The following is a 13,031-nucleotide window of genomic DNA, read 5'->3' on the forward strand; positions in this document are numbered from 1 at the left end:
AAAATCGGTCATGGAGGATATGACAGAAAACTTGAACAATATGTTTGCAAAGTTTACTAAGTATACAAGCATTAAATTGCTAAAGTTGAAGTGAAACAAAGACATATCGAAATAGATGAGATGAAATAAAAGCTATCTTAGCCAAATCTGAATCTAAGTATCACCAACATAAGATGAAGAAATACACAATACTTTCCAAGGATACTTCGTAAATGATAGATTACTTATATTTTATGAACGTCTATGTCAGGAGATTAGCAGGAGATGAAATATCTAAAATGTGTAGTCAACCTTTAAGTTTTAATGTAATTTTATTTTCAATTAATGTAATTTTCAATTAAATTAAATTTTAATTAATTTAATTATAATTTTAATTGATGTATTTCTTCTTTCAATTAATGTAATGTAGTCGTTTGAAACTAATTGTTACAAAGTGGCAATTGGAAAAAAAAAGTTGCAAACTAACCGTAAAAATGTAGTTGTTGCATGACAATAATACTATGTAGACACCATGTGCTGTGCAATTCTTAATTCTAAAAGCACATCGTTTGGAAACAACAGACTTAAATTTGTTTCTTCCAAAATGTCTCAATATTCCAATTGCTCCGACTCCACAAGTGAAAAAAACCCAAGTTGAAATTGATGACAAATATTATGATATGGGGGAAGAACTGATGTTATTGATACTTCAACAAATTCGAAAAATAGTTGAAGCATATCAAAATAATAATGATACGGAGCAAAGAAGAAGGTTCATAAAAAAAAATCCGGAAGTCATACACACATGGCTCTTCCATGATTATTTCTCCACAAACCCAATGTATCCATATCAAATATTTCGAAGATGATTTCAATTACGAAAATGGCTATTCCTTCTCATAATGAATGCACTCGAGAATCATTCATCATATCTTCTGCAGAGAAACATGCTACGAGAATAAAAGGCTTATCACCAATACAAAAATGTACGATTGTGATTCGTAAATTGTATCATGGGGTCAGAAATCTTTATGATGCAGATTGTAACAGGTGAGAATTCCTGGAGAGATTTTTTGAATCTGCAACAACATATTTATAGTTGGTAAACTTCAACGGTCGGATATGCTTTCCAAAGATCACTTGTACTATTTTTCGACATAACGAACTTGTCTATATCATCATTGTAGACTACAAATCGTCTTGTATATCCTAGCTTCTAAAAACTAGTTGGACTTGTCACTTTAGGAAACTTTTTGTCACATCGGAAGTTGGTAATGAACTATTACTAAACCGATAATTTCTGAGTGGTTTGAAAAATGTATCTTATTGATTTACACACTTCTAACAGGTGGTTTGAGAAAAATAGATTGTATTTAAAACATAACGGTCAGAAGATATATGATCTGCATCTGGTGATGCATAGAACATTGGAGCGACTATACTTTACATCGGCGGTCGGAAACCTGAAAAACAAAGTAGCGGCTGGTTTTTTGTAATAACTCAACGATGTTACTTTGTCAATCAAAAAAATTAGGGCAAAGTAATTATTCTAACAATATTTTATACCTTCTTTAGGGTCTTCGGTTCTTTTAATGATATTAAATTGTTGTGTGAATATCACATTTCAAAAAATATTTAACATTTTTATCATACAAATAAAATTTTAAATAACAAAATGATTATCCAAAGTATCAGTAAGGGTACATAAATTTTTGGTTAATCTTTTTTTTCCTACAAAACACATAAAAAATTTGGCGTGTGCAAAATTTCGATTTACCAAAATTTCATTACTCTTACACAACATTAATAGTTTTACGGAGATTTATTTTTTATTTTAGAACTTTAATATGTTTTCCATATTAAAATTTTACATAAATAAAAAATAAAAATAAATTAATGAATATATTTAAAATACTTAGAGATCAATATATATCAAATTAAATAAACTACGGTTCAAACTTAACTTCATTCAATTAACTATTGAAATTAAATCAAATTTATATGTCATATCAAAATTTAAGTTGTATTTAGAATTATACGAATTAAAAAAATGATTTATTATTATTATATGATAAAAAATGATTAAACTTTAAAATATAATTATTAAATATTTAATGCGAAAAACAATGTATGGTAGATTTTGATGATTAACCAAAATTTATGGAAGAGGATTAGATTAAAATATATGTTAAAGTGTGATTAAAAAATTATGGAATATAAATAACATTTTTTTTTAATTGGACTGTAACACATTATCAATCCCAACACTTAAAAGTAAAAGATTTAATGACCCAACGTGGACAATTAATTAGGCAATCAAATAGTAGCATTATCAAATTTTGGCCTCAAATGTTGTTTGTGGTGTCAATTAAAAGAATTCGTGAGATTAGTAACAGTGTGTTTGGCAACCAAGATTTGAGAGGATTTTGTGGGATTTGGAATTGGATTTGGAAATTCAAGTATTTGAAATTCCATTTGGTGTTTGGTTTAAAATTTAAAAATGGTATTTACAAATCCATTTCTTGTTTGGAGAAAAAATGATTCGTATTTGGAATTTCAAAATTTTACTAAACTACCCTTAGAAACTTTTAGTGGAGAATTATGTGTTGGATAAAAAAGTAATTTTATGTTTTTAAAATCCAAATCCCACCAAATTTTATCAAATTTGATGGGATTTGGATATACTTGTGGAAATCCCATGAAATCCCATTAAATCATAAGCAAATCCGAATCCTATTTTTTTTAACATCTTGCCAAACAGTAAAAATAGGATTTTGAAATCCAAATCCTGGTTGCCAAACACATTGTTAATGAAGGGTTAGCTGAAAGGTAATGTTGGTTTCGTACACTCATTTTTTATATTTTTGTTGCGCTGAGTTTGGTATGATTCGAATCGTATATTTAAACAATTTTTTTCCTAAACTTTTAATAAACAATGAACATGTGTTATAAAACATATTGTCATTGAACAAGATCAAAGAGTTCAAGTTTGACACCGCAGTGTATATAATATATGTCACATATAAAATTTTCATATACCATGTGTTCATATTTGTGCTCATTGCTAAGTGTTGTATCATCTCGACGGTAAATACAATGAGACAAGCAACATATCAAAAGTCAAAACCGATTATACATAATTATATTACATTCCATAATTATATTTAATCAAATTATATAAAGTGATTTCATTCCAATAATTTCATGATTGATTATTTGGATAAGATTGTTTATATATATATATATATATATATATATATATATATATATATATGTGTGTGTGTGTGTGTGTGTGTGTGTGTGTGTGAGAGAACTAATGTGGTTCATCTCTCGGTTCGGTTTTACGCAATTTATTTTAGTTTTTTTGGTTTTCGGTTTTATAAATATATAATCTGATATCATGAGCATTTTCTTTTAGTTCGTTTTTGCTTTCTATCAAAATTGTTTGGTGATTTCGGTTTAGTTTATTCTCTTTTGACAATGATTTAAAGTAGTAATTAAAATTTATTTTAAAATATAATTTTTTTGCTAGTTTTTTGTATTAAAATCTTTAAATATAAAATATAAATGAATTGAATAAATAAAAATCATTTAAAAATTTATAAAAAGATTTTTAATAAGTTAAATATCATTTCATAAAATATATAATCTAAATAAAACATAAACAAAATTATTAATCTAACTATAATTCGTTTTTTAGTCGGTTCTATTTTGACATTTATAATTTAAAACCAAACCATGTAACTTCGGTTATGACATTCATATCTAAATTTAAAAATTTAGTTTTCGATTCAGTTATGTCTTTTGTTTCTTCGATTTGGATTTACCGTTTCTTCGGCAACAAAGGTTTGAACAACCCTACAAGGAAAACTCGTGGTCACTATCATTTGATTCGCACTAGATAAACTCTCAGATTAACACAATAGCCTCCGAACCACGTTAGTTAAGTATACCACACCGGACAAGTCTATATGACAAGCTCGTCCGAGAAGATATTGATAAGAGAATCAAACTAATGACTATTAATTAAGCGTTTACTTGAGCATTATCGTTTTATTCATAATATAATGAACTGCATTAGTAATTTTAAATTAAAGATCACAATTTTAATTTCTAGTTATGGATATATTTAGATTTTATACTTTAACTATTATATTCTTGTTTTCACACTTGAGCTAATAAGATAAACAACACTAAATCACACTTGTCGATGTTTAATAATCTATCATTATGAAAACAGTGAAATTGACCTAGTGGTGGTGGAGAGGAAAGAAACAGAAAAAATATGTAAGGCGCATCTTTGACGAAAAGTGATTTGAGTTAATCTCTTTATTCTATGGCAAAACGAAGACAAATATCTGAAGCTCATTGTACAGTGATTAATGCTTCTATGCGTTTGGGCTGGGAATGACAAATCTGTATTTTAGGTGTAGTTTTAATTATGAAAAACTTTTTGGGATGATTTGTGTAGAGATTAACAAGGGAATATTGTTAGAGGTTTGAATTGAATTTATGGTTCATGAATGTGAGAATGTCTTATGGTTTTCTATACTTTTGAGTTAGTTGTGTCTTATGATCGTTGAAATGTCTTTTGGTTTTTCATGTTAATGAGTTAATTGCAAGATTGATTGAGTTAATTAATATTGCAGGACTTTTGTTGTATTCACGTGTAGGACATGGTGTTGATGTATTTGATTTAATAGTCATATCTTGAAACACGAGAAAAAAAGATCAAATATTTGGGAAGCAAGAAATATGCTTTAAGATTGTTAGTCAAAATGCTAAAATCCGAAGTATGAAAAACAATAGTTACAGAGTAATAACCAAAAACAGTATCGTCTAGATACAGAGAGAGTATTGAACAAAATAAGTATGCAATTGGAAATATAAATATTCAGTAGATAAAATAATAGGAAACCAGTAAATAAAATCAAGTCTTGTACAAAGTACAGTTTTCTTTATAAAAAAAACAAATTTAACACATTCAACGACCAAGGCAGACGACTGTGTCCTAAGATACATTGTCAAAACTATGCAACAACTTAGTACGAAATAACTACACCAGCGAACTGAAAACGTAACTTCATTTATCATCAAAACTTACTTACGGATGTCAAATGAAAAGCAACAATATGGAATGCAAAAAATTTTAATATATATTATGGATTGAGATACACTTCAAATAAGTCATGCACTGTTAATCACTCGATCAAGTTTGAAATTACTCGAGAATAGTAAGACCAAAAAAGTCTCCGATTAATTTACGAATGTGAAGAGCCAAAAGACACTTCTACAATCATGAATAACAATCAACTACAGAATGTGAATAGTCAAAAGATACTCCATATTTATAAATCATAATTTTAAATAAAACTTAAACTTTAATTCAAATTTCCAACAATTATGCCCGCCATGTGAATCTTCATCACTTTTTGCGCGCACACATTTATATAGGTTGCGCAACGGTTTTGTGGATAGTTGTTGAAAATTGCCATCACAATTTCTTTAAATTCATTTTTCATCTTCTTTCCTGGTGTATTTTTACCCATACGTAAATCTGTAGTATTTTGCCGTCACTTGTTAATTTATTATTTTAGAAAACCATATACACGACATGCATCTCAATCTTGTACAAGATCTGTCGAGGTGGGTTTTCCAAAGGAGCAAAGAGAGTCATATTGTCACGCCTCAAGACCAGGGTTAGTCTACATCAGCGTTATTCAACATTCACATAATTGTTAAACAACAAGCCTCATAGTACAGTATAAATCAAAACTAATTTATATATCATAAATACCATAAAAATGGAATCGTTTTTACAATGGAAACTCTGAAAACGATAAAATATGCGGAAGTGTTTGTAACTTGAATTAAAAACTCACAAGAACATATTCTTAATTAAAATTCTTTATGCGTCCACTATCAGCTCAAAAACTGGTGTCCTGATTCTTCCTTTTTCTATTTCTTCTTCTGATTTATCTGGGAGGGAGAGAGTAATGAGGTGAGTATTTTGATAAATACTCAGCAAGTGGGGGCCGTTCGAGCACAATATAATAATATGCATAAAATTTCAAAATCACATGACTTACATAACATCATTCATATCACATGCATAACATTTCCCAGACACTGAGATTTTTCAACTTTCTATGGTTTACTGATATCGGTCCCTAATTTTTACTCCTCTAAGGGCGCGAATGTAAATCGGTTATATCTCCACCGTATGAGGGCCATATCATGATTAGGATTCTCTCTCATATACATTCGAATCCTCATAGTGTCCAAAATTACATGACAACCAACACAAGAATACAGTAGAAGAAGAATGTATACTCGACAGTATTTTCATAAAAACGAAGGAACATGCATAACGAATTTCAATCTTTAAAACAAGTCCACTTGCCTTAATCCTTGAATAAAAACACGAAGAATTCGAAAATCCTAGAAGAATCATGCAACCGACACTTCGAAAACGCAACAACACGTCGCCCGGAAAATCAGCCGTCTTGAAATTTTTTTGCACCTTATTGAACCGTTAGATCGGGCTCAAATTTTCACAGAATGTTCAAAAGTACATTGAAAATATTAAGAACGGTGGAGATCGGGTTTGGAAGTCGTTTTATCATATTTAAGAACGAAAAACTGTAGATCTGTTATTCCCGCCTAAAATCTGAGCATTTTTCTTACGAATGGTATAAGCGAAAAAATAACCATTGGATTTGGCCGAAATTTGGATTTGTTATTCGAAACATATGGAAGCATATTTTGAATGGTAGAGATCGGATTCCGATTACATAGCGAGAGACACGAATTTCTGAACTTAGAGAGAATTTTGATGACTCGTGCAGAATTTTTGGAAAGAATTTCGAAGTTTGGAAAGCAAAAAACTCGAAAATTTGATGTGGAAATGAGGTGTAAATTATGAATGAGAGCTTCTCCTATTTATAGGGAGGTGACTGCTATCCTGATCAGTGTATTATCCTCATATTTGAACTTTTGAATCAAACTTTAAATCTAAGATAATTATCAATCTTTTATTTGTGATCTTGGATAATATTTTGAAATCTAGATATCCATCCCTTGGATATTTCAAAATTTAAGGATCGTATTATCCTCTACCTAATCTTTATCCAGGTATATCAAATCTTATAATCTTTATCTGATAAAAAATCTTTCTAACTTTGAATTTATATCTCCAACTTTACCTGCTTATATTCAAATATTCATTATTTAATTCCTTAGATCGTGGTCTATTTATTATCTCAAGTTCAAAATATATGCACAATACTATATTAAATCTTGAGCTCAAAAATATTGTACATGATATAATTATCTACCCAACTTTAGATAAACTTGCAAATCTTAACTCTTACATAAAATTATGAAATAGATACTCAAAGATTGAACAATCCTAGCACACTTAAATTACAAAAATAATATCACGATTATGCAAAAAATCTTAGATTTTACACATATCTTTTGATTTCGAGTCATTTTGTAACCTTGAATGATCGAAACCAGCAGATAACACCGAAGAACAACCATCCCTTGTAACGACTCATATAGGCTCGAATATGTAACAAATGATCGACACCAATTACAATTTAGGATTTATTATATTTCAACGTCCATTTATTGTTTGCTTAATTCATCAATCAATGCACTTAAATCATTGTAAGAAGATCCTCCTTCTCCAACAACCTTTCTTGCCATTTCCTTCCACTCCTTAGCTCTGCATCTGATTTCTTCCGCCTCTTCACCTACCATTACACGCCGCACCGCCGTAGACACCGCCGCACTCGCCACCCCTTCGCTGCCGACTGCCCGCCATATTTTATTCCCAACAGAAACACCGGTCTTCAAAACATCAGTCACCAATTTTTCGTTAAAAAACTGTTCTGCGAACAAGGGCCATGTCACCATAGGGACCCCGGCGCATATGCCTTCCAAAGTCGAATTCCATCCACAGTGCGTCACGAAAACCCCTATTGCCGGATGATTTAGAATCTTCAACTGCGGCGCCCATCCTCTGATGATCAACCCTTTGTCTTTCGTTCGTTCTTCGAATCCTTCGGGCATCCAATCTTCGATTTCATCATCTTTGTTTTCACATTTTCTAAGTACCCATACGAAATCTTGCCCCGATGCTTCGAGCCCGATTCCGATTTCGTGTAACTGAGCATGAGTAAAGCTTGTTATGCTTCCGAAACAGGCGTAAACAACAGAATCAGGCTCTTTTGAGTCCAGCCATGACTTCCATTTGTCTGCATCAACGGCAGATTTCTTCCCCCTGTGTCCTCTTCCTTCATTATTTCCACTGTTGCATAAAAATAAAGGGCCTATGTTCCACGATCTTCTTCCCAAAACCGTCCTGTAATGATCAGAGTAAGCAGCTTCCAGCTCGTAGAAACTGTTTACCAAAACACCGTAGCTTCTCCAATCCGATTCCCTCACTTGCTTTAGAAGCCTGGCAAAGTCACTCTCATGTTCTTCGAACTCTTCTGGACATATTTGTGTCCTGAGAAACTCAAGCCGGTGAGGAAGATCAGGCAGGGAAAAGGATTCCGAATCCGAGGAAACATTCTTCAAAGGCTTGTGCCGCTGCATTTGCTCCGCCACACAGAGCGCTAAACAGCTCGTGCCATGGAAAACCAATCTCGGGATATCGAATTTCGCGGCAGAATCGACAGTCCAAGGCAAGAACATGTCTGAAACAATAAAATCTGGCTTGAATTTTCGGACAAGCTCCTCAAATGGTTCTTGCATCATAGCTATGGCTTTACCAAACTGTGAAACTAATTCATCCGTGTTTGCTAGCTCGAGGCTAACGACATGATCCGGTAATCCGGATTCTGGACTTGGGAATTTGATTATTTTTAAACCTATATCGATCCCTGATTCTTGAGTTTCTTTGATGGGTGCTGCAAAGAAAGGAGTGGAGATTATGGTGGCTTTCACACCTCTTGAAATGAATAATTTGGCCATTTCTAGCGAGGGAATCATGTGACCTTGAGCCAACAAGGGAAACAGGAAACCATGTAGCTGACCCATAATTACGAAAATTTGAAAGAAATTTGAAGGTTTGGATAATTAGAAACCAAATATTTTAGCACTTATCAGGTTTTCTATTAACGGATGGGACTACAAGAGAAGATTGTTCTCCATGACTTTATTTTTTATTGACTAATGTTTAAACCTACGCTCATAAAATTAGCTAGCATGTATTTGAGTTGGATTACTATAATTTGGATTTTATGCGTTAATCAGAGTTTGTTACCGTTGTGTGTTCCCGGTCATTTTATTTAAATTTGAAAATCCCCAAGTCCAAGCTTCCCTGAAATTTGATTTTAGTCGTTAATTTAGCATAAATTAGTTTAAAATTTACTTAGTTTGAATAATAATCAAATCGATCGTTATTATTTGCCTAGATTAAATAGAATAATTCAATCTTAGTAATTAAATAATAGTCTATGTTGGATCGATACTTAGACATTTTGTTCATTTACTATAACTTGACCTAGTCCGCTTGCTAGAATTTTTCCAACCGAAATCATCGGTCAGGGATCCAAGAATTCAAAGTGATATTTGGGTGAATAAACTTTGTCAAATTTCATTTTTTAAAAATGACTCATGTATTTGAGTAATTTCATGTACTCAATTACATGAGAAGATCATTTTTAAAAAAATATTTGACCAAACTTATTTAAGTATTCAGGAAACACATTACTAAGACTATTATCACCCACCTGGGTCAATATATATGGGCGTGGATGACATACTTGCTTACGTTACCACAATTTTTAAGAGAGTAAGAAAACACTCCGTAAAAATATCAATTCTTTATCAAAAACCACCTATGGAGACAGCTGCGGAGCCACGTTCATGTATAAGCAAGGGTGGCACGATTTTTTTAAAAAAAATTATATGTAAATTTGTATAATTTTGGAATGAAATGATATTAGACCGGGTAAATCAATTTAAAATATTAGAAGATTTTAAAGTTCAAAATTCTATCTCGAACAGAACTATGGAGAGATATTTTGAATGCTCTTCCAGACGTTTCACGTGAGGAGGGGCCGTAAATTCCCGGAGGATGGCGCGCATGCCCTGATATCGTGCAAGTGTGCTATGTTAATGGATTTTTTCAACTGGGTAGTGGATTTTGGCCAACATGGAGATGTTGATATGGCACATTTTCTGGCTCACGAAGGTCTTTCCAAGTGCACCACTACTCACTCTGTTGATTTTTGCTCCATTAAGTATTGGTCGTTTTGTAATTTTGGTCACATTAAGTTGGTTCAGTCGATCCAACGGCTCGGATTTTTCCAAGTCAAATTTTTTTTTTTACATGGAGGTGGGCCCGGATCACTCATGTGGAGTGATCCGAGCCGTTCATTGCCCGTGCAGACAATCCCATTAAGTTGGTCTTCTCAGTAATTAATGTTCAGTGCATTTTTTTTAATCCCGAAAACGACAATAGTGCCAATGGTTTTGGTATTTTGAAAATTAAAAGGGTGTGATGTTTCAGTTTATTATATAATTAATGGTGATGAAAAGACTGATTTGCAAAAAAAAAAAAAAACATCCTACGATTATTTTGGTGCAGTTGAAACATTTGGGACTGAATTGGAGAAGAAACAAAATACATGGGACTTTTCTATGGAATTTTGAGACAGTTTTCCGTTTATTTTAATGTACATATGATCGACTTGGAAAAAAATATTTATGAGTGTTCATTCCAGATAAATGTTTGGGACTGAATCGGGAAATAAATAATACATTCGGGATTGAATTGGAGACTTTTCATGTTGTTTCTAGTTAAACGTTTTAGAATCAATCAAACACTTGATCCATGCTTGGTTGGGTGCGTATTGCGGTACATTTGAAATATATTTTATATGCATTTTCAAATATACAAAAGAAATATATTCTACGTCCTTTCAAATATATTTATGTGTTTATATGTTAGAACACTTATGTTTTGATGAATTAACAAAACGGATGATCTAATGATTAATTATATAGCTTAACTGAATTGAATTCAAGAAAGAAACCGATCATTCATGCGTATATATGTTTCCAAAGCAAAATTGTTAATAAGAGCTCTACTGTTGCTTAAGTGAAATTGTATTGAATAATTCGATGGCAAAAGGTAATTGATAGAAGTCAAAGTGATAAGAGTTCGCCGACAAGAGATGAATTGACCAAAAAGAAACTAATAGAACAGTATATCTTGGTAGATTAGTCTAAACAACGGACATTTCTTGAACATCTGCTGATCATTCTTGAAGAGAAGAATGTGACTGATGACCGGATAAGATCTCGCGTAACGACTTTTTCAGTCCGTTGAATGTCGGAGTCCATGTTCACTACCCAAATGGTACTACTTTTGCAGAAAATACGATAACATGGCAGAACGACGTCTGTATTTGTAACGGATTTCTAGATTCAAAAAGACTATTGTTGCAGACGATGCCTATATAGATATATATCAGTCAGGATTACTTTGAAACTCTCTCTCCTCAGAATTTCAACTTTCCTATCTGTCTGAGCAAAGTTCTTTTAGTTAACAGAAATTTTTGAGAGTCCAACTGATCATATCAAGTACACGCTTATACTTTGTAATTTGATAATCAAGATCAGCTCGTGCTTAGAATTTCATTGAGAAGGCATTGTCCTTGAGAGAAAGTCTCACTACTCATAGTGTTTATGTTTTTGAAAGACTCAGTGTTTTAGTTAGGTTGTGTGTTAAGTCCTGTTGAACTGAGAAGTTGTAAAGTAGAATTTTTCAAAGCCTTTTAGTGAATTTTTTTCGCAAGGAAATATTGGGTGAGGTGAGAATAATTCAAGTCTCCAAACATCTGACATCAAATTTGTGTTATTTATGTTTCATTTATCTTGTTTTTGCTCAATATTTGATAGCCAAATTGTTCTTACCATAATCCATTTTTTTGTGTTCAATCATTATCGATGAGCATTTTTATATCCAGTAACCAATTACTAGCTTATTAATATCTTACCGATAAGAATTTCATTTCAGCATTGTTGACTCAATCGACAGAATTTATTGAGATTATTTATTCATCATCACATTTAAATCAATCTTCGATCCTAACAAGTGGTATTATAGGGAGTTAATTTTGTTTTTGAACACTAAAATTCAAGATGGCCTTCTTCATTATGTTTTTTATGTTCTCCAAAAGGATTTTGACGATTGACAAAAAAGGTGTAGGCTCGTTTAGCTGCACACGATGATGTTTAGCTGCACATAATGATGATGTAATGTCCAGAAAATTTGAAGGTTCACCTGAACATGCAAGTTATCAAATTTCTTATGTATTTTAATCAATTTATTTTAATTGGATTAATTAAATGTGGTAGGTATTTTTACATGTTTAAAATATTGTTTTATGCTATAATGCATAAAATTGTGTTTTAAAAGTGATTCGAGACGCGATCGAGGAATGGAGACCGGTGACCATATAGGAGAAAATATTTTTCTTAATTAATTATTTTTAATTGTTTAATATATGATATATTTTAAGGAGTATTTTCGAAAATGATGTATTTTGAGATGTTTTTACGCGCTAAGTCGTATTTTAACTGATAATCAATTTTTGAAGAAAATAAGGAATTTTTGGAGGCTTGGTTATTATTTTCGAAAAGCGATATAAACAAAATATTTTGAATATTATCTAATGGGCCTATTATGCTAGATTAATAGGCCTAAACTTGCACCACGTATTTTTATATCAAAATAGAGCTAACAAACCCTAACCTATACATAAAAAAACTCATGCTCTTCCATCAGTACATAAACACACACAAACCACACGTTTTCAAGAGGAATTCATGCAAGGTTTGAATAAAATTCAGCAAGCTTCTCCCCCGTCTCTCTGCCAACGCCCCTCGCATCGCAAGTTATTTTTCGTGCGTGAAATATGCAAAGGCACACCTTAATCTTTCTTCAATCATCTTTCACACCATATTATGTGGTTTGATACATGATTACATGAAAAACATGATGCACTTCTTTTATTTCTTTTTTATGG

At 31.9% G+C, this 13,031-nt stretch overlaps 1 protein-coding gene across 1 annotated transcript; it reads right to left on the minus strand.

Moving 5' to 3' along the window:
* Nucleotides 1-7,430: 7,430 nt before the first annotated feature.
* LOC140812855 (scopoletin glucosyltransferase-like) lies at nucleotides 7,431-9,177 on the minus strand. The gene has a single exon (XM_073171219.1). The coding sequence runs from the start codon at nucleotides 9,028-9,030 to the stop codon at nucleotides 7,612-7,614; it is 1,419 nt and encodes a 472-aa protein (XP_073027320.1). The 5' UTR covers nucleotides 9,031-9,177; the 3' UTR covers nucleotides 7,431-7,611.
* Nucleotides 9,178-13,031: the final 3,854 nt, after the last annotated feature.

Source organism: Primulina eburnea, chromosome 14 (genome assembly GCF_022965805.1).
Source record: "Primulina eburnea isolate SZY01 chromosome 14, ASM2296580v1, whole genome shotgun sequence".
In the NCBI taxonomy this organism is placed as follows: domain Eukaryota; kingdom Viridiplantae; phylum Streptophyta; class Magnoliopsida; order Lamiales; family Gesneriaceae; genus Primulina; species Primulina eburnea.